The 27,074-nt window shown below is 50.8% G+C and overlaps 1 protein-coding gene across 1 annotated transcript in view; it reads right to left on the reverse strand.

The window, feature by feature from the left end:
- CSMD1 (CUB and Sushi multiple domains 1) overlaps nt 1-19,627 on the reverse strand; it is a 731,453-nt gene extending 711,826 nt beyond the window's left edge. The window contains 2 exon segments of the mRNA XM_053672625.1: nt 18,853-19,069; nt 19,597-19,627. Coding sequence (XP_053528600.1) covers nt 18,853-19,069; nt 19,597-19,627 — 248 coding nt within the window.
- Nucleotides 19,628-27,074: the final 7,447 nt, after the last annotated feature.

Raw genomic sequence — 27,074 nt, forward strand, 5'->3', positions numbered from 1 at the left:
GAGCACCTTGCCCGTAAGGCGTTCGGCTTTGCTTCCCCGGTATCTTTACTGGGAATGCGGAGGAAGGCCAAGGAGGCCAACCCCCGCTGCCTGTGCGCAGAGCAAGCACCCGCATTAAATGTCCTCTGCGTGTGAGACGTCACTGGGGGGGCTGAAGGCTAGTCAGTCCCTCTAGGTGGCAGACGGCGGGCAAGGTCACGTGCTCCTGCACCACCTCTGGGGGGGGTCCCTTTCTCCCAGTTATTAGCTTCTGCCCGACACTGACGACAACAGCTGTAAGTACCTGAGAAGTCTTTCGACCTTCAACTTGGCCACAGAAACGTCACTTACATGCACCCTAAGCATGCTCTGGACGGTGACTCATTTGTTTGTCAGCGACACTGAAGTCCCATGTCTCGGAAAGACTGTTACTCAGGAACAGTCCACCTGTTCGTCACCCTTCCGAAGGGTGACTTGGATTTGGGGTTCATGACGAAGTGTGGGTCCAACAGGAGTACCTGCGCACAAACCACTGTCTGCGGCTGCCTCTGTGAAGTCCTTGAGCGATGTAATTAGTTATATGTCTCTTCTGCAGCCAGCGGTGTGCTAAGAACAGAACATCCTTGACAGCAAATGGAAATCATGCAAGATGTACTCCTCACCGGGAGTCGTGGCCACGCTTGCCAGCCTCTTGGCCAAACACGCAGTGTGTCCTCGAGGCTCTGTGCCAGAGACGAACTGGGGTCCCCGTGCTGCTGTCTGGAATGCTTTGGTGGCTGGCCCCCACAAGCCCCACTCCCCCTGCTCAGCTAACGCGGGCCTCGGCCATACTTGGGCATGAATACAGACCTGGCTGAATATTTACGCATGTATGTCCAATGACTGAAATGCGTATCCTGTCATTGCCAGCACAGTTTTCAGAGGACAAAGTGAGAATCCTTACAAACCTACTCTGATTTTAAACCCAGTGATTGTGGGCACGTCACCTTTACAAACAGGGCAGTGGTCCCCACGAACGAGGTCAGCCCAACAGAACCCACTTTGGAAACCAAAACCAGAAAGACACTTCCGCAGGCTTCTCTGCGCCCGGAGCTGGTTACCCGGTGGTGAGCTCTGTCAGGGGTCCTTACAAATGAAGAAAATCGAGACGAAGGTCAGGGTGAGGATCTGTGGCATCCACTCTCAGTCGAGGGTACCCTTCGTCACCGGCTGCTCCGTACGGCCACCGTGTTTGCACTAATAAGTCAGTCCCATCCCCAGGAAGAGCCCCTCCACCAGGTCAAGGGCCGGCTGCGGGGAACGGAAGGACACCTGTGGATGGCCTTGTGGTTCCCATGTTTGTGCTCCATGCTGAACATTCAAGGCTGAAAGCCAAGTTCAGGTTGAGCCCTGTAAGCCCAGCCCTGTAGACGAGAACCAGGAAGATGGCCCTGGACAGAGAACAAGCCTACAGGGTCCCCGGTACCATCCTGGCTGTGGTCATTCACAATCACTTCAGGCCCTGCTGTCCCTCCTCCTAAGCCAGGAAGTCTGCAGCGTGAACCTGGGGCCGAGCAGCGGCCACAGAAACCCCGTCACGCACAGGCTAACGAGGCCTTCCCCAGTGGGGGAGGGGTGACCAGCAACACGGAAAATTTCACAGCCCATGAAATCCAACTGTGACATTTCCTGCCCTCGCAGAGGCTTTTAAAGTGCTTCTTATCATTTGTTAACCCATAGTTTTTTTTCTCTGCAGTCTCTAGAATGCAGAAAAGAACGGTCCCCCATCTGGTGGTCCGGACGGCTGCCTGGGCTTCCGAGGCTCTGGGAGGCCCGGGATTCTGCGGAGACGGGCCCTGCACTCGGAAAGCCCAGCCCCCAGGGGCAGCCGGAGGGAGGGGGGGGTGGCCAGCAAGTGAGGCAGTACAAAGTCCTTCTGTTGGTTGATGAGGAAAATAGACAAAAGGAAATACAGAACCGAGGACTCTCTCTGTGGAGAACATGTCCGCACGTGGGGTTTAGGGTGCGAGGGACGGGGGCCGGTGCTGACTGGCGGCGTGGTCAGGAAAGGCGCCGAGGATGCAGGGACAGGTGACGGGGACTCCGGCATGTGAGTTCCGGGCCCTCACTGCGTCTCATGACAAAGGTCAGGTACGTGCAAGAGGCGTGGCAGCGGGCACTGCGCCCTGCCGTCCCCGTGAGCTCTGCATGGCTAATGTTCGGTTGCGTGTCCTTCTAGACTTCCGTCCATGACTCCATGTACATGTCTACACATGTCAATACATGTAGTTTTAAATTTGAAGGAAATGGTACTGTAGGTATAATGTGCTGATTCACGTCTCCTTAGCAATGTGTTGTGAAAATCATTTCGTGTTAATAACTATTCTTACAGGTGAAACTGCACCCCCCTTGGCCCAAGGACACCGTGATGTCCGGTGTGTTGACAGTTACTCAGTCTTCCCAAGGGCACTGGAGGGAGCGTGCTTGAACACAGCCCTTCTCGTCCCACTGGTGAGGAGGGAACTGTGCACATTCAGCACGAGCGTTGGGACCTGCTGCCCAGGTGCCCCCTGAGACGCTGACGCCCTCCCCCACCCCGCACCCCCGAGTCGGAGCATCGCTCTCCCTTCACCTGAGATCCACGTGAATCACTTCATTAAGGAGAAAGGGCTTCCTTCTATCCACTTCAGGAGCGTGTCCATCAAGACTGAAGAAGTTGTACTTTACATTATTCATAATGCTACGTTTCCTCATTTGTCTGTTCTCTCTCCGAAACGCAGTGAAACTACTCGATAGCTCCCCTTTGCTTTGTACAAATAGTCTAATTTAATTCCAGTTTAAAATGGTGACTCCTTGGCAGGGATAAAAAACCTCACGCACTGAGTTTGGGGCTTAAATGTCAGCTGAACTCAGTTCTCATTTCACATTCTTAATAAATTGCTTGTGCGCGCAGACCTGAATTTGGCCTAATTTGCCTTTCTTCTCCTTCAGCCTGTTCAGTTCCGAAACAGTAACATTTTAATGATCTAACGGGGATGGAAAGAGGGGCATGTTTCCCCCAAGGCCCTCAGTGGCCCAGGCGGGCACGGGCGTGGTCCTAAGACCCCTCCCCCTGGGGTGCTGCGCCCCCACCACTGGTGCAGAGGCCTCCAACCTCCCGGGAAGCGCCACGGGGCCTGGGGACCTGCTGCCCCCGCCACGCCCCTTCCATCCCTGCGGCTCCAGCCCGGCTGTCCCTGCGCTGGGGAGGTGGAGGGGGGTGGCCGAGGGAGGGCTGCATGGACCCGCTCAGCAACTCCAACCAGAGGGCCAGGCGCCCCTCGGTTTGGGTGTTTTGCTGTGGCGTCTGGAAGGGACTAAGACAAAGAGCGAGTGACCCCTCCTATCTTGGGCACAACTGAAGAGGCTGAACAGCCTCGCGGATCTGCCTGACTCGGAGCCCAGGAGACGCTCAGCTCACCGCTTCCTGCGTGGGGTGGCGAACACGCCCTGTCTCAGGCGCAGTGCTGACGCCCAGCAGAGGGGCCAAAGGTCCAACTTTGAAAGCGCGCTGATCACCACAGACAGGCTCCCTTAACCTCCATCATCTATGTGCGGGCTGGCCGCGTGACATGCTGGGCGGCGGTGGCAGTGACTTTTGCAGGTCCGTCCTGCAGCTGGAGACATGAGCAAGAACCCACTGCCCCTCGCCTGGAAGAACGAGAACCGCGCCACTCCTGGCAAACCATGCCCACTGGCGAGAAGGGGGGCGATGGGTAGAACAGGTGCCGAGAGCAGCCTGTCGTCCGTGGGAAGGCGACTGTGGCAGATATGCACCCCTTTTCCCGAAGTCACACCTGGGAAGAGTCACCTTGGAGGCCTTATGGTTACGGAGACCCCCGCACGCCAACACAGAGAGCAAACCGAGGGAGGAGTCGGGAGAGGTGAGGCCCACCCTGTGCTAAATAAATAGACCGTGACCCTGGGTCCGCTGCCCGCTGGGCCAGGTTTCTGTCCTTCATCCAAATGCAACGGCGAGGCGGACCTTGGTCACTCACTGTGTGCCGCCAGAGGACTCGCGTGCACTCTACACGCATTCACACGCACGTGGACCACCTGCAGCCCCCACGGGGGGGTTTCTCCCAGTGCCCCTGGGCGAGGTGGGCCGAGCGAGGCGGCTGGAGCCCCCAGAATGAATGACACTCAACGAGGGGGCCGTGTTTGATGGCACCAGTGAGTCACCCATGAGCGGAACTCGGAGGAGAGTGAGAGGTGGGCCCATCCGTGACCGTGTGTCCCCGGCAGGAGGGCCACGCAGAGAGGGGCTTCTGCGGGGTGCGGAGGAATGGGGTGATGCTTTTGAAGGCAGATGCCTGCCTCCCTCCACAGACCCCCTTCACAGTCCACTTCCGTGCCTGCGACCCTTTGTTTGCATTGCAGACTTTAATCACTAAATGTCCTCACGGGAAACCAGGGGGGAAACCCTGACAGCAGCGCGTGGAAATTCATAGATAATACGCAGAGCACAGATTCTGACTGATCCCCAATGCGAGAGGCAGTAGAGGTAACAAACCCCTAAGTTCCAAACCAGCAGCACACCTGCTCCGTGAGAGACCCACCATTCTGAAGGAGACCGGGCACCGGGCAGAGCCGGGCACTGCCTGTGGGCCACAGGCTGACTTTGCGTCCTTACCTTTGAGGTGGGGGCCTCAACAGCCCGAATCGGAGGCTGAGGCCTGGCAGAAAACCCATTCTTGCAGGTACCGGCCCCCACCCTGCAGGCAGCGCGCCCCCCGGAGAGGGGGAGGTGGGCCAGGGAAAGGCCCTGGTGCCAGAGAGAGCCCTCAGGACCAGAGGCTGCCTCCGTCGCTTGTGGTCCACCGGCTCGTGACCAAATTCTTCAACCTTGAACCTGAGCCCCTCATTGCTTGGTAAGACAATTCACGGGGAAGAGTCTAGAACATAGAAACACGAACCCGAGAAGCCACCAGCTGAGAGTGAGCTGAACACGACGCCACACACGCTCGCACACCTGGTCCCAGAGAGGGAGGCCCAGACTCTCCTGAAACACTTGGCAGAGCCCTAGCTGAGTGGGCCAGTATTTGGAGCGCTGTCCCCTACACCGAGGTCGTGGGTTCGATGCCCAGGTGGGGGGCACACACGAGGCAACTGATGGATGTTTCTCTCTCTAAAATCAATAAAACACATCCTCAAGTGGGGATTTAGAAAAATATTCAATAGATCTGGAAGAATAAACTCTCTCTCCTAAGAGGATATTTTAAAATGTGACGTACCTACAGCATTTACAACGCATTAATCTTACTAAGAATCAAACAACTAGCTTTCTTTAAACAATAGTTCTGCCTTACATGGAAACTAAGAGCTAAATATTTGTGTTAAGGTAAAAACTGTCCAATCTCAGTTACTTTCCTAAAACGTTTCTAATTCCCTCTGATTTACCTGTAAAGGGATCCTGTGTGTAGCCCACAGTCATTCAGCCTGAAAAGGAGCCCTGGTGACTCCACACCAGTCCCCAGATAAGAACACGTCCTGTTCACCACAGGCCCATGACCCACACACTCTGCACGCGCCTCCACGCACCGCGGTGTGCGAATCATTGGGGTGCAGCCAGGGGGAGAGCGGTTCCCTATCCCAAACCCGTCTCTGTGCCTGGACCCTCGGTGCAGAGAGAGACCGAGGTGCTGTGCGTGTATGTACTCAGCGTGCATTTGCACACCCTCCTCTGGGCACACACATACGTGTGCATGCACAGCGCAGCACAGAAGTTGACGTGTCACTGAACGGTCTCTTCACATCGGACACGTGCAGCATGTCCCCCGAAGCGCTCAGACACACGGCAGTGGTGGTGTTCGCCAGCGGCACCACACGGGACAGTTACTTAGAGCCGCAGACCGGTCTCACGTAGCAGGTCACAGCATGTACTTGCTTAGGACTCTCCGATTCTTAATTACACAGTCACCCAAATATTACGGGTCACTGAAATTGTCCGGCCACTTCTTCACAGTGAACAGATGAGGAGTTGTCAAGCGCTAACTTTGGGGCTTCACACACTGAGGACAGAAACCGAGTTAAAATCCCAAGGAGCACCCGAGTGCCGAGCACACGCAGGGCTCTCGGGGCTGGAAGATGCCATCACGTCCCACGGGCACCCTCAGTGCCCACACGGCTGCTGATTGTGTGAAACCGTCATCATCGTGCTGCCCACAGCACCAAAATGAGGTGACCCCGTTTCAGCATGTAGCACACGAGTGTTTCAACTGCGTCTCTGATGACACACCAGCCTCTCTCTTCCTGATGTGTCTCACATCTTGAGCTTGTTTGATTGCGTCCAGTGAATTTGTAGTCCCTGGTAGGGTGTCCTTTTCACCTTTATAAACTTACACTGAGAATCTATTCTCATATATTTTCAAACGGTTACGTAAAAATGTGTGTGTATGTGCATATTTACACACCACCCTTTGTTCTGGTAATCCCTAAAACAATCCAGAATGAAAGGAATGGAATTCTACCCCGCAGCCCTGAGAGTTCTTGTTCCCGGGGTGGCCTGGGAGCCACGCTGCAAAGAGCTCCCTCTGTTGGCGGTGAAGAGAAACTCCGAGGCAAGCCCTGCGAACGCCTTGTTTCTCGGTCGGGTCCCACCTGGGCAGGTGAGGGTTGTGTGCCTGAAACAGCCCGAGCACGGCCGGTCCCCCCACGTGTTCACCCGGAGCTTCCGAGCGGACTCCCCCTTCCCGGAAGGGACAGAGCAGCTGCCTGACACCGTCCCTTGGTCACAGGGCTGATGCCAGCAGGCCGTGACAACCGCCCATGTTCCCTGCAGCTCCAGGGTGCTGGCCACTTAATCTTCATGCAAAAACATCATCATTTTGAGGTGGTTACAGACCAGTCTTCCTTGTGCACTCTCTGCATTGAAGACGCTGAACTACACACACCAAGTAACAAGGGTTATCTCATTGCCGTGTGGCGGCGAAGTGCTGTTTGCGATAAAACGGTATTTTCACAGGATACGTTCCGTGGACCACAGTCAAAGAAGACTCTAAGGCATAAGGAACAGGGTCTGGCAGCTAATAAGAGCCCCCCCCCAGCCCCCAGACCAATGCCTGCAAAATCGGTCCCAAGTCAACGCGTGTTAACTGAATTAATAAAACAGCACCGATCTTTTAAAAGGCTTGTGATTTGTTGGCTTCTCTCGGTCAGCGTATCTTTGAACAGTGTTCGGAATCCATAGAAACCACTCAGAATAGGCTGACCCACGCTGACAAGGTCACTACCACTCTCACCTGGACTTGATTTTCACAGACCGCCAAACTGCCGAAGGCCGCAGGAGAGGTTCCCGCCCCCCACGACAAGGCGAAGGGCCGGAGACCACCGCAGGCCTCTTCTCTGTGACCGACCAGCCCCCCGCCCCCATCTGGAACGATTCATCTTAAAGGCCTCAAGCCCAGCACTTGTGAAGACCCTTCCCTAGGGACCCTTTGGGGTCACGGCCGAGCCCGAGAAGTCTAGGGAGCTCCTTGAGAAGCAGGAACTTCGGGGGCCGTGGCTTCGCTGGGCAGACAGGTCTAGTCAGGTGGTCGGCGATGAAGCCTCTCGAAAAGGCAGACAGACTTTGGGGGGACTTCAGCAGAAAAACGTCCAAGACTCAGATATAGTGTTATTACTATGCTAGAACTTATTTCCTTAAAGATTTCATTTGTTTATTTTTAGAGGGGAAGGGAAGGAGAAAGGGAGAGAAACGCGAATGTGTGGTTGCCTCTCCTGTGTATGATATATACACGTAGACATATTCTATATTTCTTAAAACAGAATAGATGTTTCTATGGAGCAGTTGCCATTTATATATTTAGTTTTACTTAGTAGTTGTTTTTTCAAACATTCCTAGGCTCTGTCTAAAATTACCTTCCGAACAACAAACACAGCTGACCCAGAACTGTAGAGACCTGGTTTGAAAAACCATGGCTTTTATAATAGTAACTAAAAACTAAAAGTTATAAGGAATGAATCTAACTGAACCTTTTCTGAGAGAAATTAAGGAAGACTGAAATAAAGGGAGAGATATTTTACAGTCACATGTTGGAAAACTCTATTGTTAAAATGGTAATTTTTTCCCCCAAATCAACAGACTCAAAGCTATCCCAGTGAAAACCAGATTTTTATAGACATTGACAAGCTGGTTCTAAATTATTCAAAATGCCAAGGGGCTAGAATAACCAAAACACACGCACGAAAGAACCAACTCTCAGGAGCTACTCTATGTGATTTCAAAACTTGAGAATGTTCCCAAAAGGAGAGAGAATGTCTATGAAAAATGTACTGTTACTACGAAGCGTCAGCCAAGATCTGGTCAGAGACGGTGGCCACCGTGGTCATTAGAACAGGGAAAACGCAATATAGACATGTGCAGGCATCATTCTCTGAGAAATTTGTGTGGGTGAGCATTATCTTGTGTTAGTAGGCAGAAACACATGAACTTATTTTTATATTTACACATTTTATTCCTTACAACACTGACCCCTGAATAAGTGTGAGTCTGTAGGCACAATAATCGATTCAGCAAGAAGACAAACAGATCAATAGAACCGGAAAGTGCATAGAAGTCGGTCCCCACAGGTCCCAGAAGCTGGTTTTTGACCACGGTGCCAAGTCAGTTCGATGAGAAAAAGAAGCTCCTTTCAACAAAGGCAGTCAGATCACTGGGATTTTAAAAACATGAGCACCAACACGGGCCTCACACAAAAAATCAACTTTATAAGAATCCGAGTATTGTCAAAAATGGTTCAAAGACAAATGCATATCCATACGGAAAAAGATAAACGTATAACCTTAATTCCCATTACATAAAAAAAAATTAACTCAAAGGACAACACAGACCCATGAGGAGGAGCAAGACCATTCGACTTTTAGAAGAAAACACTGGGGAAAATATGTGCAACATCAGTCTGCACACAGTTCTTACATTTTGCAGAATATCATGAAACAAAAATAAAAATATGGATAAGTTAGACTCAGTCTGGTTTAAAAACATTTATCATTCAAAGTGCACCACTTAAGAGAAGGAATCTGGGAGAAATTGTAACACATACAGATATTGTATATCAACGGAGGATTTTAACCGACACTTCCGAAGGAGCTATTTGAACGCCCAAACAGCACAGGAAACAATGTAACACCACTCACCACCACGGAATGCACAGGTAAACCACACTAAGGCAACACTCTTTGATACACCCACGGGAAGGACCGCAAGCGAAAAGGCCCGCCACAGAGTCGGGCAGAAGCGTGGCCCCAGTGAAACGCATGTCTGCAGGAGTCCGCCTGCATCTCGTGGAGCGAAGTGCAGAACACATGGAGGGCAGGCTTGCTCACGCGGCAGAGTTCCAACCCGGTGACCCCGGCGCCAGGTGTTCGTGAAACGTGGCAGATCGACTGCCCAACAGTGATGTCACGTGTCCCTCGGAAGAGACGACAAGCGAGGAACTTACTCCGACACCTCCGGCCCCACTGCCTCAGCCCCAGGTGTGAAGGCTGAGGTCAGCTCCCAAAGACAGAGCTCTCCAGACTTCTCCGTCCCCAGATCGAAGTCGCGACGCTCTCATGTACGTAAGTTACTCCCTCTTTACACCACTGAGGTCATGGGCAGACGGAAAGGGGGAAAGGCACATTTGGAAAGGAAAGGGATTCTGGGAGGTAGGGGTCAGGGGCGTGCCTTGGGCCAGAGGGTGAGGACGGAGCGTGCCAGGTGTGCAGCCCCACAGCAGTGCCTTCTGGGGGCCCGGGGGCCCCCCACTGCCACTCACGCCCTGCCCACCTGCCCACACCTCCTGAGAACGCTCGCCCGCCTTTCCCGGGGCAAACTCCTCCAAACGACCCGGTTTTCCCACCACGCCGTGTCTTGGCATGATGCTGATGGCCTTTCTCAAGAAGCGCTGTGCCTTTGGCTCGGCCGTTTGAAGGGCGATGCATACGTGTTTGTCATTTAGACAAACTGGGCGCAGAATGAAGGGGCCGCTAACTCGAAGCGCCTGGAGGGTAAGGTGCCCATCGATCGCCATCCACCTAAAATTCTACATACTGTTTTCCCCCACGTCGTGAAACGCAGTTCCCACGCAGCATCTTGGAGTGCCAAGGTCAAGTCTAAGCCCGTCAAGGCCCCTGAGCGAGGGGCGCCCGTGCACGGGAAGGCCGTCAGCCCCGCCACGCATGCCGCCTCCCGGTCGGATGAGCGTAAATCCGTGAGCATCCTGACAGGGGTCCGCCCAGTGACCATTCCGTCCTTGCAAATGCCTCCCCACTTCGCTTCCACCCACCCAGCCCTGGTCAAAGGCAGCATTTGTCTAACTCTACTGGATTAAAAAGTAAATAAGTGACGCACCATGTGTACCAAGCACCTGCTTTTTAGAAAGACTGACTCTAAGAAATGTTTCCTTGTGCCTGGGCACGTAAAGCGCAGACACCCCTAAACCTGAGCCAGAGGAAAGAGAGGGACGGCCGCGTCTGATCAGCGGTCAGGGCAGACTCAGCAGGTTGTAGGCGGAGCAAGCACGGAGTGTGAGAATGGACCATCTGAGCCACGAAAGGGCTTTGCGGGGTCCGTGGCAGCCCATGAAAAGCCGAGAAGCTGCCGCCTTCAGGAAGACGTTTATAGAAACTTCCAGGAGGCCCCGGTTTTATTTTGCTCCATTTTCTTCCTTGGGCTGAAAGGTCCCCAGTGGTAGGGAGTGTGTTCACTTGTGTTCTGCCTCTATCCCTGATTCTCCGTCTCACACGAACACCTGCCCTGTCCAGGGGAACTCTTTCCTTGGGGCGGGACCAAGCAGACAGGTTGTATTTGTATTTGATAGAAGTGGTTTCTAAGGGAAAAGGGGCGGGTGCTGGTTATACAGCGCACAGAAGTGAGAAGCTGTCAAGCACTGGTCATGCCTGCTCCCGGCTTCAGTGGGAGGGTCTGGAGTGGGACCCACACAGCCTGAGTGTGGGGGCAGGGGTCATGCTGAGAACAAGGATCCTCCCATCTTCAAGGGGCTGCCAGAGAGAGCAGGGCTTGGGCAAGAAGCCAAGGACGTCCAACCAGGGACAGCGGCCTCAGGGGCGAGGCTCGGAGGGCAGGCGCCGGGTCCTCACGGGCACCTTCACCCGGGCCGGCACGACCCCCGCCACTCGTGTGAAGTCCTGCTTCCTTAAATGTGTTATTATTTTCATTCCAGAATTTCTAATCACTAGTCATTTCATCATTTTTGTTAATAAATGTAAGTTTTATGTGAAAATACATATTGATGGTCTAAGTCCAATCTGAATATGAAACCGGCTGGGGTAGGAGGAGAAACCTACCTATCGGGCAGCATCGGTAACCTCATCTGCATTTACACCTGTTCACCTGTTCACCAATGTCTAGGCCCCAGTCTCGTCCTCGAACCTCTCACTTGATTGGCCTTCACGTCCATCTAGTCACCTGCAGAGAGCCAACTTAATAAAAAAAACTCAACCTCACCCAATAATCACTGACCTTTTCTGTGAATAGTTCATTCAGTTAAAACATAGGTTAAGAAATTTGAATGATGTATCAAAGACAGTTGTTTTCAATTTCACCATCTCAAAATACGTGTACAGAATAGTGAACATGGCCGACAGGTGCACCTGAGGGTGGAAGGTGAGTGTCTGAGATGAGAGGCGCAGGTTCTGCCCCGTCCCCTCCACACCCCCAGGTGCGCTCACTCACTGAGGTGTGGGACCACCTGTGCAGGCGGGTGCCTGAGCCCTGGGTGACTCTGCGCTGCACAGGCTGGGGTAGCCCCTGCGGGCAGTGAATGGTTGCTCCCCCACCCAGGCTTCGAGGCCCAGCACCCCGGGCCCTCCCTCAGCACATGCTGGTCTGGTCTGGCCAGTCATCCTTCCCGTCCCTGACCCCGTGGCTGAGGGAAGGCGATAAAATACCAAGAGACATGCTTGTTGTCAGCGTGAGACTCCAGTCCCGGCAGAAGCTGTGGACATGCTTCGCCCTGTGTTTATCGGCATCTTCACCGGGGCACCAGCCAAGCTGAAAGTAAAACGACGCTCTGATTGTATCTAACTATTGATCTGTGCATGGCTGCCTCAGGGCTCGGACCGGCAATGGGGACAGGAAGGCGGACGCAGGCACTGCTAGGTCTCCGGGCTGATGTAGCCCAGACGCAGCGGAAACCCTGCCCTCGCCCCTAAAAGTTCTCCAATTATAAACATCATCAGCTCCAGTGAGTAATGTATAGGTTTCTCAGCTAAGTGTCAGTGCATTCGAACACACGATTGTGGTTTATAAAAACCATAATGGAATGAAACTAACACGTTAGCAATACTTACTCATGACTCCCCGATTTTAGCAGCCTTACCACACTCGTCTCTAACTTCTTCATTACCTCTCATTGTAGAAAATTAGCGGTGATCTCCTGACGGACAGGCAGAGAGTTGAGATGACTGCAGAGCCATTTTCCCAGGCCTTACCGCACACAATAATCATGGGATAATACCTACTGGTTTTCTACATTTGTGTGGCACAATTTCCCTTCATAGAGTCGCTTTATAGAATCCATAACCTTTTTGAGGTTATACAGCGATTCCTTTTGAAAGTTGGCTATTACAGGCGGAAAGCAATGTCCACACCCATCAGTTTCTGACTCTGAGCAGAATAAACACTCCTCCGCCTTCAGAGAGCATCGGCAGGGCAGCGGACCTGGTGTGGGACGCACAGCTCCTCTCGTCTGGAGCAGAGACTCACATCACGTCAGGTCAGGACCACACACGGGATGAGGTGAGTGGCCCCGTATCGAGAGCACTGTAAGTCAAAATGACCCCACACAGATTCTGGGACGATTTTAGAGCCAACAAGCCTGTCATCACCAGAGAAGACACACTCGGGGCACGTTCTTTGGCCTCAGAAGATGCATGTTCTGCTGTCCCTACAGGAACACAAAGAGAGGCAAATGCCACCAAGGAGCATGTGTCCAGAGTCTATGAAGCGGAGGGAAGAAGGAGGAAGTAGAGGGCCAAGATGGAGGTGCAGGTGGAGACACTGTGCCTCTTCGCAGAACCAAATTTAAGGACAACGAAGATTGAGAAACAAAGACACAACCAGAACAGACAGAAAATTGAACTGCACCAAAGTCGGACAACAAGGAACCATTTGTCCAGACTGGTAAGAGGAGTGGAGTCGGTGGCCGGCGGAAAGGGGTCCCAGCAGGACAAGGTGGTGGTCGGCAGATGCGGGGACGGGGAGAAAAAGATCAAACCCAGCGAGGCTCGCCAGGCGCCGGCTGACCTCAGACACACATTTGCGTGCAGATAAAGCAGAAAGGTTTAAAAACGGTCAGTGAGACAGACCATGCAACCCAGGGCCCCAGTGATGGGAAATAAAGCCTAAAAGCACCCACTGAAAAAACTTGCAGGGGTGGAGGTGCCAGGAGAGACTCCCAGCCTCACAGGAGAGTTTGTTGGAGAGACTCACAGGGTCCTAGAATGTACACAAGCCAACCCACCCAGGAACCAGCACAAGAATGGCCCAATCTGCTTGTGGGAAGTGGCAGAGGGACCAAAATATGAGAGTGCAGAACAAATGCCATTGCTCCCTCTCTGACCCTGACCCTGCCCCCAGTCACAACACAGCAACTGGGTTGCCCCACCCTGGTGAACACCTAAGGCTCCGCCCCTCATACATAACAGGCGCAAACAAACCAAAACATTATGTATGGCTCAAGAACAACTCAAAGCCCCAGAGCCAATAATTCTAAGTGACCAAGAGATAGCCAAACTATCAGATGCACAGTTAAAAACACTGGTGATCAGGATGCTCACAGAACTGGTTGATTTTGGTCACAAATTACATGAAAAAAATGAAGGCTACACTAAATGAAATGAAGGAAAATGAACAGGGAACCAATAGTGATGGAAAGGAAACTGAGACTCAAATCAATGGAGTGGACCAGAAGGAAAAAAGAAACAACCAAGCAGAAAAGAAATAAGAATTCAAAAAAATGAAGAGAGGCTTAGGAACCTCCAGGACATCTTTAAATGTTTCCATATCTGAATTATAGGGGTACCAGTAGGGGAAGAGGAAGAGCAACAAGTGGAAAACTTATTTGAACAAATAATAAAGGAGGACTTCCCCAATCTGGCAAAGGAAATAGACTTCCAGGAAGTCCAGGAAGCTCAGAGAGTCCCAAAGAAGTTGGACCCAAGAAGGAACACACCAAGGCACATCGTAATTATATTACCCAGGATTAAAATGAAGGAGAGAATTCTAGAAGCAGCAAGAGATAAGGGGACAGTCACCTACAAAGGAGTTCCCATCAGACTGTCTGTCAGCTGATTTCTCAAAAGAGACCTTACAGGCAAGAAGGGACTGGAAAGAAGTATTCCAAGTCATGAAATGCAAGGACCCACATCCAAGATGACGCTATCCAGCAAAGCTTTCATTTAGAGTGGAAGGGCAGATAAAGTGCTTCTCAGATAAGGTCAAATTCAAGGAGTTCATCATCACCAAGCCCTTATTATATGAAATGTTAAAGGGACTTACCTAAGAAAAAGAAGATAAAATATATGAACAGTGAAAGGACAGGAAACTCACAGTTATTAAGAACCACACCTAAAACAAAAGCAAACTAAGCAGACTCCTAAAATAGGAACAGACCACAAAAGTGGAGATCACATGGAGGGTTAGCAACAGGGGAGTGGGAGGAGGAGAAGGGGGGAGAAGGTACAGAGAATAAGTAGCATAGATGGTAGGTAGAAAATAGACAAGGGGAGGGCAAGAGTAGTGTGGGAAATGCAGAAGCTAAAGAACTTGTGATACATGGACATGAACTTAAGGGGGGAATGTGGGTGGGAGGGGATGTACAGGGTGGAGGAGAATGAAGGGGGGAAATGGACAACTGTAATGGCATAATCAATAAAATATATTTAAAAAAAGAACAAGGAGGTAGAGATGATAACTTTGTTCTCTTATAAGGTCAGGGGGAGGAAGAGCCCGTGCAGCCACTAAACTAAGAAACAAAACCACCCGTGGTGCCCCTCCCAAATTCAGAGGTGGGAGCCCTACCCCCCAGTGTGATGGAATTTGAAGGTGGGACTTTGGGAGGTGCCGAGGCCATGAGGGTGGTGTCCTCACTAATGGGGTTACTGGCCCCATGGAGTCCTGTGAAGACACAGTGAGAAGATGCCATCTGTGAGCCAAGAGGAAGGCCCTCTCGGACTTCCAGCCCCCGGAACCTGGAGAATTGACGTCTGTAAGCTCCCCAGACTATGACATTCTGCCAGAGCAGCCGAAATGGACTGGGACGCAGGGCGGAGAAATGGAAAAGGTGGAAGGTGAGCGTGCAGTTTGCCGTCAAATTGCAGAGTCCCCTGAATATCAGAGTGATGTTTCCTTGAACCGTTCATCTTACTGTCAAAGCAGAACAGACACAGAATGGGGCACAGATGATTCCAGATCAGAGAGGGGCGAGCCCAGGGCAGGAAGGGCAGTGCGTCGGGTCCTAGTCAAGCGGTGGCCAACCTACTATGGACCAGGGGCATGTTCTGTGAGGACTAAAACAGGTCGCAGTCAATGAAGAGACGGTGCAAGATCCAAAGTGCAGGAGTTTATGACCACAAGGTTGGACCTCCGTTTGGGAAGTAAGGGGCAAGGCGGAGTCAGTAAAGGTCAGGGACTGAGACAAGGCAGGGCTGCGCGGCCGCCGGTGAGTGGGAGTGGCTTTAATTCCAGGTCACTCAGTGGATTTCGATTCCTAATTGTGAGCCACATCTTTTTTCTTGTGCTTAAGAGAAGTCTTAATTTACCTCTCAAAATCTCCGTGTTAAATTTTAATTTACTGATGCAGGCAAAAGTCACTTACGTGTTTGTATATTTTGATATAATAGTCCAAGATGGTAACATAAATTGTGCATTATTTCTTTTCCTTTAAAGATTTTTAATAGGGTGAATAATATATGCTTCATTAGAGGTCAGGGTATGATGTAAACATCAATACGGCTGGCTTCCAAATTCTATGTTCTGTTATTTTGGGATTAAATCTAAGTCTTAAGTTATTTAGAAAACTGTTTCTTATTGTGGCTAAACGAAAGAAATTTCTTTATAATAAAATACTCAAGGTGTTTCAAAAAACCAGCTACTCATTTTTTGGCTGGTGCACCTGTCGCTGCTGAACACACCTCTGAGTGGCAGCAAAACCGCACAGCCCACGACAGTGTCGGCAGTAACTGCCATGGCGGGACGGCAGCTGACACGTGACCCTTGGACAAAGGCGTCCTTACTGCGAACCCCAGACCTCCTGTGGATGTTGTGAGTTAACTGTGTGGGGGAAGCCGACGACTGGCCCAAGGTACAACGGGACACAGATAACGTCAGAGTCTTCTGTTAACCAGAATTTACTGCTAGTTCTAACTCCTCCGCCCGTCCGCTGCCGTGGAAATGTCGCAACCTTCTCAGTGTGGGCTCCAGCAACACGCCTGCTCTTATTTCCCATCATCGTTTATTCCATCTTGTCTGAGTGAAGACCCACAGCTCCCAGCAGCCCCTGGGGGAAGCCTGTTTCCAACAGGCCCCACCTTTGTGGCCGCTACCTGGGCCAGTGACGTCAGGCTATGAGCAGTCCCCACCCACCCACAGAGCGTGCATGCCGCAAGACAGGGGAAAAGTGACGGGGTGTAGCGGGGGGACAAGAGCATCTTCCTCACCTCGCAGGGGTGTCCAAACTTTGGGCGTCTCTGGGCCACACTGGAAGAACAAGAGTTGTCTTGGGCCATGCATTAAATAAATACATTGTAACACGCAATCACAAAAAAATCTCATCACGTTTTAAGTAAATTCATGATTTCGTGTTGGGCCTCATTCACAGTCATCCCGGGGCCTGCGGGCCACAGGTTGGACACCCCGGCTTAAGGACAAGAAAGGGGCAGAAATATGGCATATTGGTTCCCTGTCCCAAATGAATAAATCAGAACCAACAGTACTTTACATGAACCGAGGACGTTTCTCTCTTATCAGCCTTCCTTGCTTTCCCTGGTACAAATACCAGTGAGTGTTGGAAGCGTGACGGCACACACAGGACTCACCAACACTCACGGGCTCCCTGAGGGACAGGTGTCGGTTTAGACACCACTCTGGACCTCTGGGGACCTGCCACCAGACTCAGCGTTCCGACCCTAGTGCACCAGGTGCGGACGCCGGCACATCACCAACCGGGCGGGGGGCCTGGGCTCCATGCTTTGTCGTTATTAATGTAGAAAGGGAACATGGCGGCACGGTAAGAACATACGAGGACAATAGACTGTTTAAAAACAGGCAGTCTATCAAGTTGATATTTGAGAAAAGTTTCCTCTGGAAGAGGGTAGAATGAAAGGAAGTGGAGAGGAGAAGTGCTTTTTAAAAGGACTTATTTGTTAGGCCTTTTTTCAAACTGGAAAGAGAGAGAGCGCCTTCTAACACAAGGTCACATGGCTTGACATGTGAATAAACTGTCTTCTCTCTTTGCCATCACTCTTTGCAGCTCCTCTTACAACTCTTTTTATCATCACAATGGACTGCTGTTCCCTAGTAGCATCGTTCATGGGGAATAAAAGCAGGTAAAAGACGGGTATTTAGAAAGCAGCAAAGAGGACAGAACCCTGGCATCGGATGAGCGAGGACAGCTACGTAGCTACTGCGTGCAAACACCCGGGTGCAGGCCCGTGCGCCTCAGACCGAGACAGCAAGCCTCCCCGGTGCGCCCGGGAGAGGACGGCGTGCCACCCGGGGGAGAGGGAGGGGCAAGCGGGGAGGTGCGTCTGCACAGGGACGGGGGGCATTCGCAGGTGACCCAGAAAACACTAGAAGGGGTTTGACAGTGGAGAATGCACAGGTAAAATGCAAATAGAGCCTGCCTGGAATTTACTAATATATTTAATACCTTAAACAACAGATATGTACATATTAAGTAAATGTACAGGTATCATTAGTCTTATAATTGGAGGTTTTCCTCGGCCTCCACAATTATGAATAAAATTCCCGATTTGTGTGCATGAGCACCAACCCTGGCAGCTACACCATTTTCTTCACCTGAACAGGACTTTCTTCTGCCTACTGTCCACTTTTCTACGTGACACTATATAGCCAAAAACTTTGTTTCTAGTCAATGCTAGAGTTTCAAACCAGAGCATAAAGCTTTATTTGCAAATATGTATATGCTTAAATGTGTTCATCAGGTTAGCTAAGAAGTTCTAATTTCCTGGAAAAGATAGTCCTTTTTCTTTTGCAAAATACACACACAAAAAATGGAATAGTTGTACAGGTGCAATTTCCCACAGTGACAAATAAAAAATGTAACTTAAAACCATCCAGAACGCATTTTTCTTTCTTCATGGTAAAAATCATAGATCAATAGAGAAAACTAAGGGAGAATGGAATATATTATGCACTGAGTAAAACACAAATTCTCCCAAGATTGCCACGGTCTTTCATGTTTTTACCCACCTCCTATGTTGTTTTTATTGAATGTTTTCTCTGACAATATAAAGGCTGCTTTTGTTTTTTTCTGAATTGCACTCTGAGTACTCAGTCGGACTCATTTGTCATGGTGCCATTTCTCGCCAAGCCACAGTTGCCTAAAAACAATGGGGCCTGATAATGTCACTGCAATTACCTTGACAACGCCGGACTGCGGATCCCGAACAATCTGGTGTTCACAAATGAAGTCAACGATCGCTTTCCGTGAGAAGTTATGTTTTTAACCATTGAAAAATGGTGCGCACATCTACAGCTTTTTCTTTTACGGGAACCAGAGAAAATGGCCTTCCCTTACAATGAAATTCAAAATATCAACTCCAATGACGCCTCGGGATCTGCGTCAAGCAGAACTGAACGGGAAGCGGTGGGGGGAGCCGACACCTTACCTGACTTTCAGGTTCCCTTGCTGGAGCTGCCCGTCGTACACCGACAGGATGTCGAAGTCCTCCTCCAGCGCGAAGGTGTGGAAGGACAGCTGGATCCGGTTGCGCTCCCCGGTGAGGACGATCCAGGTGCAGTTGGCGTAGTTGGGGTAGCCGTGCGGGAACCCGGGGCTCTCAATGGTGCCGTTGGGGCCCTGGACCAAGCCTCCGCAGTTCTGGCCTGGAAACAAACACACGTGAAAATCAGTCAAAAACCAGCAAGTTATTTTGGCTGTTATTAATCTAGAATTTTAAAATAATTTTCCAAGTACTTTCCCAATTTTTATGACGGCTTATTTTGTGACCCTTCATGGGGGGCGGGCAATAGTGGGTTCACAGCTGTGAGTATGCAGAGCGGTTTATTCTTGTCCCATTACTTATGAATTATGGTATTATTTTCCATGGGGGCAACTGTAACCCTACCATTGTCCCCGCCTTAATGATAAACTGCAATAGTCTTCCCCGGGACTAAAAGATAGAGAATAACAACAACAAAAATACCAAGAGGAGAGAGAAGGAGCATGTACAACATTTGGAAGGTCATATCAGGGAGGGACCTTTCCGGGAAATTGCAGCTCCAGAAATCCTACAAGGATCGTCTGTTGAAAGGCGGACACCTGGGAGATTAGTAAGAGCCACGCACTGGACCTGCCAACTGCACTCCAATCAAGAGACGAACTCCATTAAAGCCCCGCCTTCCCGACCCACACATCCGCCTCCCTTCTGCCCCATCCTCCATCCGCCTACTTCCGCTCTGCCACCTGCCTCTCCCGCCTTCCTGTCCCACGTGCTCCTTCCTGTGTATAAGCCTCAGGGACACACTGATCTGGCCCCTCCTTCACTGGAACCTATTCTGGCCCACTGCCGCCTCTCACAGTGGGCCTGCCGTGGCCACCGCTGCGTCACCCAGGCTGATGAGGAGCAGGGACCAAAATCGAGATGGGTGGGTTGTTTGGACTGCCCGCATGAACACGCTTGAGTCGTGTTAACTACAAATATTGCCCTCATGGGGGGGCGAAGGATCCCCCGTCAAACCGTTCCAGCATTAACATGTCTGAGGTTGGCCCCGAAGGAGCCGCAAATACTATCTGCAATACTTTACTGCTTCTCTACCTGGCCATCGCCCATCAACAGGTTTATGTGAATCTAAATGTTCTGTTTAATTTAATTTTTATTTAAAAATTATTAAATGTATTGGTGTGACACTGGTTAGTAACCTATAACTGGTTATATAGGTTTCAGGCATACAATTCTATTACATATCATCTGTACATTGTACTGTGTGTTCAGCACTCCAAGTCACATCTCCTTCCGTCACCATGTACCCCGTTACACCATGTGCCCCCTTCCCTTCCCTTTTGGTGGTCACCATACTTTTGTCTGTGACTATAAGTTTTTTTCTTAATGCCTTCATCTTTTTCACCAACCCCCAAAGCCACTCCTTTCTGTCAGCCTGTCCCCTGTATCTCTTAGTGTATTTCTTAATTTTGTTCATTAGACTCTTCATGTCAGTGAGATCGTATGGTGCTTGTCTTTCTCATCACTTAGCGTAACGCTCTCCGGGTCCATCCTTGCTGTTGCAAAAGGTAAGATTTCCTTCATGTTGTGGATGGGCAGTAGTGTTTCATTGTGTGAATGGACCAGAGCTTTTTTATTCACTCAGCTACTGATGGGCCCACAGGTGCTTCCAAATCCTGGCCATTCTAAATAACGCCAAGCCAGACACAGGGGCGCATATATCCTTTCGAGCCAGGGTTTTGGGTTTCTTTGGGGTTAATATCCAACATTTACAAAGACCTTATTCAATGCAACACCAAAAAGACAAAATAATTCTATTAAAAATGGGCAAAGGACCTAAACTGAAATGTTTTGACAATAATAATAAGAATAATAAGAAAGTTTTGAAGGAACCCAGGGACATACAGATTATTGCATGGAGTGTAAGTACCTGAATACATGCATTATCCCAGCTTTTATTATTGGACTGCAAATATAAAATTATTTCCAACTGCATTTTACACTTAAAAATATTAAACAAAGGTAGCTCTCAGTGAGCTCAACTTGTTCACAGTAATATTATCAAACGTTTGTGGGGGGGTGCTGAATCTTCATAAAAAATTTAATGGAAGGGATTTATGAGTTTAAAAACCAAAGAACTAATAATAACCCCATTTTCCACTGAATTTAAATCTAAGAATAACCCTGTAACAAGTGGATATTAAAGCGGTGGGGTTTTGAAAGGTCTGTGAAGGAAATAGCTTTCCTGCTTTATCTAGTAATTCTCGCTTCACTGTAAATCAAAAAGTGAAGCTTTGATTCTAAATTGAAGGAAAAAACAAATAAATGCAACAGAAGTGTCAGCTGGAAAGCAGTCACCGTTGTAGGCCCGTCACAGTGCCACAGACAATCAGAAATGAAAATGCCCTCTGAGGGATAACTTCGGGCTGCGTTGCGGGACCAATTAGCACAGCACGTTCTGCGGAAGGAGTCACTTTTGATCTGTGGTCGGACTTTTCCACAGGCCCCGGCAGACACATGCGAACTTCTCAAAAGTCCTCTGACAGGTGCAGAGAGGGTGCATGCGGCAGTGAACCGAGGAGTTTTTAAAGAATTAATTCCTGAGGAGCGTTGTGATGTGGATGGGCTGAGCCAAAGACACCCGAGACGATGCTGAAGGAGAACAGAACGGGAGACTCTATGCTACTTAATAGCACGAGTCATTATACGGTGACAGTAATGCAGACAGTGTTCAGTCGGTGCAACCCAAGATGGAGAGTCAACGGGGCGGAACAGGAAGCCCCAGACAAGCCCACTCAGGGACACCGGGGTCTTCTGGGCAGAAGGGGCTGCCGACCAACAGCCAGGTGGCAAAGGCGTCACGACACCTCCCAAGTGCGCACAGACACCCGTTCCCGAGGGACGCAGACCTTCCCGTAAGAGGTGAAACAACAGAAAAAATACCTCCATCACTCTACAGTGAGCAAGGGTGTCTCAGGGGGAACACAGAGAGTCATCATAAAAGGAAATAAGAAAATAAATAAAAGTAAATAAAATGATAAAAGTAAAGGGTGACAAAGAACTCCAGAAAATAGGATGTATATACAATGCACATGTTCAGCGAATGACATATTTATGATATGGTGAAGAAAACTTCCAAATCAGTAAGAATGAGGCACCATGCGGGCAGACAATGGTTATCGGCAGCGGGAGATTCGGAGTCAAAGACGGATGTTTCTCCCCCGGGAAAGAGCCCAACGGACCTCGGAGTGGGGATGACTCTCTGACCCCCCGTCCCCGGGCCAGGGCCCAGCAGCCCTCCCCTGTCCTGGAGCTGGAAGGAAAGAGCGGCTTGTGCCAAAGGAAAACAAAACCAATTTCTTTGGTCCTTCTTTTTAGGAACAACGACCCCGCCTCCTGACTCTTGTTCACTCCATGCCCCTTTCGGTCCCACCAGGAAAATTTAGTCAGTATCTCCAGCCTCATGAAAAGATCTCGATTTCAATAAGAAAATAACCCATATGAAAATAATCACTTGTATAAGCGTCAGTCCCCCTGTGGCACTGACCAGCACGCCTCGGAGTAAATAGCACCACTCAGCATCTGTGCCCAGACTGAACTGAAGGACGTCTGCTTAATAACCGTGACCCCGGAGTCGTGGGTCCCAGCCTCTTAGGATCCACGCAAGCTTCATGCTTTCGAACACACTCACAAAAACAAAGGTCGGTGCCACATATCGTTAAATTAAAATTGCGTCCCAATGGAAATCCCAGGCTGTACAGTGATTCTGATCAATGCATGTAAAGGATGAACCACCTTTGCTCTCCATCGGTACCAAACTGAATCCAGGCATCCTGTTCACCTGAAATAAAGACAGTTTCAGGGGCGACAAGGACTTCCCGCTGAATAAAGTAAGTCCATGGCTGCAGGGATACAGATGATAGATGACACCTGTGTGTGTGTGTTCCGATTGCTCACGTGCTTTCTCATAAAGACAGAGCTCGGGGCTTGCTGCCCTTCAACCCCCCTCCCCAGCAAATACCAAGGCTGTGGTGTCTCCTCAAACATCACCCCCAGCAGAGACCTGAGCCTGCCTTCCTTGGGGGGGTCCTTCGCCTCCAGACGTCCACTCTGATGGGCGCTTGCCTGGGACAGAGCACTCGCAAACACTCTACAAATGGTTTCTTTTTTAATGGCTTACATCTATGCTTGGTTTCAATCTCAGCCTTGAACAGAGTTTCAAAGAAGCAGAGTATTCGAACTGGAAGCAATGTTAATGAACAAACTTTTAAATACTGCAATTATAATCACACATTAACATACTGCTCCACAGGAATTGGTTGTAAGGGCATTTGTAAGTTATATTTCCTAAGGGCAATGAACTAATCCGCAGCGTTTTGGTGATCATTTTGCTCTGTTAGTGAATGTTCTGTTATCTTTACAGGACTGGAAATGCAATTATTGCCGAAGAAAACGTCTAAGGGTCTTTCTGCAGGTACCGATGGCAGCAGTTACCTCCAAACCTCAAAGCCAACGAGAGAACCAGAAGTACCCACATACATGGTCTGGCACAAATATCACCCTTTTTATTACAAAATCTTTTATTGTAAAGTCATAAGCATGTAATTCAGTAACATAACAATGTCACACTCAAGCACCATAGGACACTCCAGGGGACATGTTCAAATTAAAACTGTAAGTTATTGCACCCATATTATGACCCTGCCAACCACACCCAAGCAGGCCTTTCTCCAGCTGTTCTGTGTATATGTAGCTTACAGGTGCTCTGCATGTACACCACAAATCCACATCAAACAGAAACAAGCACATGGAAATGCACATACAGTTGCTTTCATTTTCTAGAATTCACACAAACCATCATCGCACGATTTGGTGCAGGCTGTAATTTTTACAAAGCGGTGTACGGTGATGTTGTATATCGATTCTGTCTCAGTGAACCTGGGGAAATTGATGGCTAACTCATCTAGCACTGGAATTAGACTTCGTCAGATACTTGGTCTAAACCTGAGTGTTAGACACGGCACCCACAGGGTTAATTCAACATCGGTTTCTACCCAGAGACCCCCAGCAGCCACTTCTACACAGAGGACTCCAGCCATCACGTGTCACTTCCACTCTGTCGTCCACGTCTGGCGGGAGGGGGCGGTGTTGTCACACACATTTTCACACGGACTCTCAGTCACCTGGGACAGCAGAGCCACATGATGTCATGGACGTGGAAATGCCAGCGCTGCTGTCTATCCTGCCAGATCACAGCCGCATCTCCAGAGACAAGCGAGGCGAGACCCACATGCTGTCCGACACTGCAGGGACTCCCCACTCCCGGTGCCATCACGGTGACCGATGCCGACCACCTCACGAGACGGCCATGGACCCAGAGATTCCGGAACCCGAACTCCGGCCCTTCTTTGTGACCACTCAGTGCCACGGCAGGGAAAAGGGCATGAAGCAGCATCTAAAGACGTAGGAATCGCTCACAACCCCACGACCGAAGACAACGTTTCTATCACTTTCTGACCACGTTCCTAACCTACACTTCACACTCTGCAAACGACGCTGCCTTGGCTGATGCGCAATGTGTGGGCAGCTTCCAGACCTCAGGCTGCCAGTCCTGCGCGTGAGCTGGGTTGAAGATGTTGGCACTGCTCTTTATTCTGGGAGGTTCAGGAGCTCGCTCTGCCTGGCAAGGAGACCCTGGGATGACTCAGATCTCAGAAAGCAGCACGGCTCCCGGTGGTTGCACATGGCGCCCCCTCCACCAAGCTGTGTGACATGTTCCGGGAAGGACAGGGGTCATGCTGTCCTGTGTCACGTCCCTGCTTTGAAAGTCGGTCTCGATGTGGTGCGTGTACACCATGGAACCCTACTCAGCCACGAGAAAAGATGAAACGCTGTTCGCGACAACATGGATGGACCTCGAGACATCGTGCGAAGTGAATAAAGTCAGACGAGACCAGTCCAGAACCCCGTGATCTCACTCCTGTGTGGGATACACAACTGAAAGCAACAACTGGACAGACAAGAAAAACAACAAAATTCACAGACACAGACAACGGCAGGGGGGTGACCAGAGGGAAGGGGTGGGGGACAAAGGGGCCACATGCGTGGTGACAGAAGGAGACCTGACTGTGGCTGGGCACTGCGGTCTTCACTGGAAATGTCCGTTTTCTTTAAGGACGAAGGGGTGGCACCTGCGTGTAGGTGGGTCCAGAAGGGCGACCATCAGGACCCCTCAATTCCACTGATGGGAGTGGGCGTTTCCTGCTCCGGGCGGCGCTTCGTGAAGCGGCGACAAACAAGACACGCGTGAAACCCTACGTTGTACTCGGCGGTTCCACCCATCGATTATTTCAGGTTCTGCATTATTCGGAAAGTGATTAATTGCAGGAGGACGGCAGCTTACAATGGCCTTCCTGGGACGTGAAGGCGTTTCAGAATCATCGTCTTCAGGCAGTTCCTAGGAACGGCACGCCCTGAAGGAAGTCTTAGAAGCCTCCCATTTCTGGGGTTACCAGGAACAGCTGGGGGTGTCCGCAGTGAGCTCCAGGCTTAGGGCCCTTGGTGCCGTTTTCACCCCAAACCGTTAAGGGAGATGACTCAACAACGAGCAGGGGAGAAGAGTAGCAAAGCCAGAGTCACCGGGGCCTGAGAAGGACCAAGGGACAGTTCCTCCCTGAGGACTCGGGGTCCCCCAGCTGTGCAGGACATGCGGCCACTGCCCAACACTTGTCAAAGAGAACAGGGTTTTCCCCAGACCGTGTAAACATGCACGGCCCTTGCTCCCTCCACTGAGGTCTGCTGTGACCACAAGCAAGTCTTCTCTGCTTCACTTCTTTCCTTCCCTGGAGCAAACCCAGCTTGTCCACACCTGAGGGCCTTGCACACGCTCTGCCTGGATCCCCCGCATCCAACATCCCCTGTGGGGGGCCGAGCCGACAGTCCTCCCAGACCCTCGACCACGGCTCACGGCCCTGCTCCCTGCCGAGTTTCCTCCTGGTCACACTGTGAAAATATCCCGTTTACTTATTTGCTCACTGGGTACCTGTCTCTGTGACTAATATGCCAGCTTCCCAAGAGTGAGAATTCATTCTGCCCGATTTTTATCCTCATTCCTCAAATAGTGCCCGACACTCGATATTTAATTCCCGGAGCCCATGAGTGAGTTAGGGCATATGTGGGGAGGTAGCGATGTTGGTGGTTTGAATGCAGTCTATGTGCGCACACACACACACACACACATACACACACACGTGTCAAAGGATCCGTGAAAATCCCAAGTCGTGCTCCTGGAAGGAAGTGGAATCGTGCTGCAGTATGAGGGTTACCTGGAACACTCAGAGCGTGGGGTCGTCATTCCGCCCCCACAGAAAGGGGTCTGGAGAGCTCGGTCCTGGTGGTCAGCAGCCTGGTCGTCAAGAGTCCCTTAGAGAAATTTAAATGCTCTGTGCTTTATGCAAAGCAAAGTTCCCTCTAGGTACCCCCTGAGCCCCTCACCATGTCCAGCTCTGTGTCCAGGAAGGGGGTCGCAATTCAGGGCGAGGGGCTGCAGGGAGCAGACCTGGACCTGCAGGCTTGGGACACCAGGGTGGCCCCTTCACAAGTGCACCAGGGAGGGGACCTCGGTGAATCCCGGCACTGGAGTGCTGCCACCGACGGTGAGGCGCTTCCATGAGCGATCATGAAGCCACTCAGGGTCTGCCCACGCACGCCCCACAGACAAAGCGGAAGGACACGGTGCGCAGGGTAGTGCTCAATCCAAACACACATGCGGTCCCAGCCAGCCCGAGCCACTGAGGACTGAACAGTCACCTGGTGCACACCAGCCTCAGACGGGGAAGGAGGACGGCACGCGTGCGGGTGGGTAGGAATGAGGAACACGGATGAGAGTGCGGAGCTGGAAAGGGCCAGGAGGGTGCCTTCGCTGCCCCCAGGCCCAGCTGTGTGTTGCAGACCAGCTGCCTGAGCACGTGGTAGAGAACTTGATGGGCAGTGGCATGTCTCACGTCTTGGATGAGAAGACATCATATGAGCGACATGTGTGAACGGGCCAGGAGACGTTGGGTAAATAGCCACGGGGACAACAGAAAACAAAGGCCCAGTTTTTACGGATTTGCAGCTATAACTGACCTTTACCCACGAATCTGCATCTGTGGTCTCGGCCTTTTCAC

The sequence above is a fragment of the Artibeus jamaicensis genome, unplaced genomic scaffold (assembly GCF_021234435.1).
Source record: "Artibeus jamaicensis isolate MK-2021 breed Jamaican fruit bat unplaced genomic scaffold, CSHL_Jam_final contig_780, whole genome shotgun sequence".
Lineage (NCBI taxonomy): Eukaryota > Metazoa > Chordata > Mammalia > Chiroptera > Phyllostomidae > Artibeus > Artibeus jamaicensis.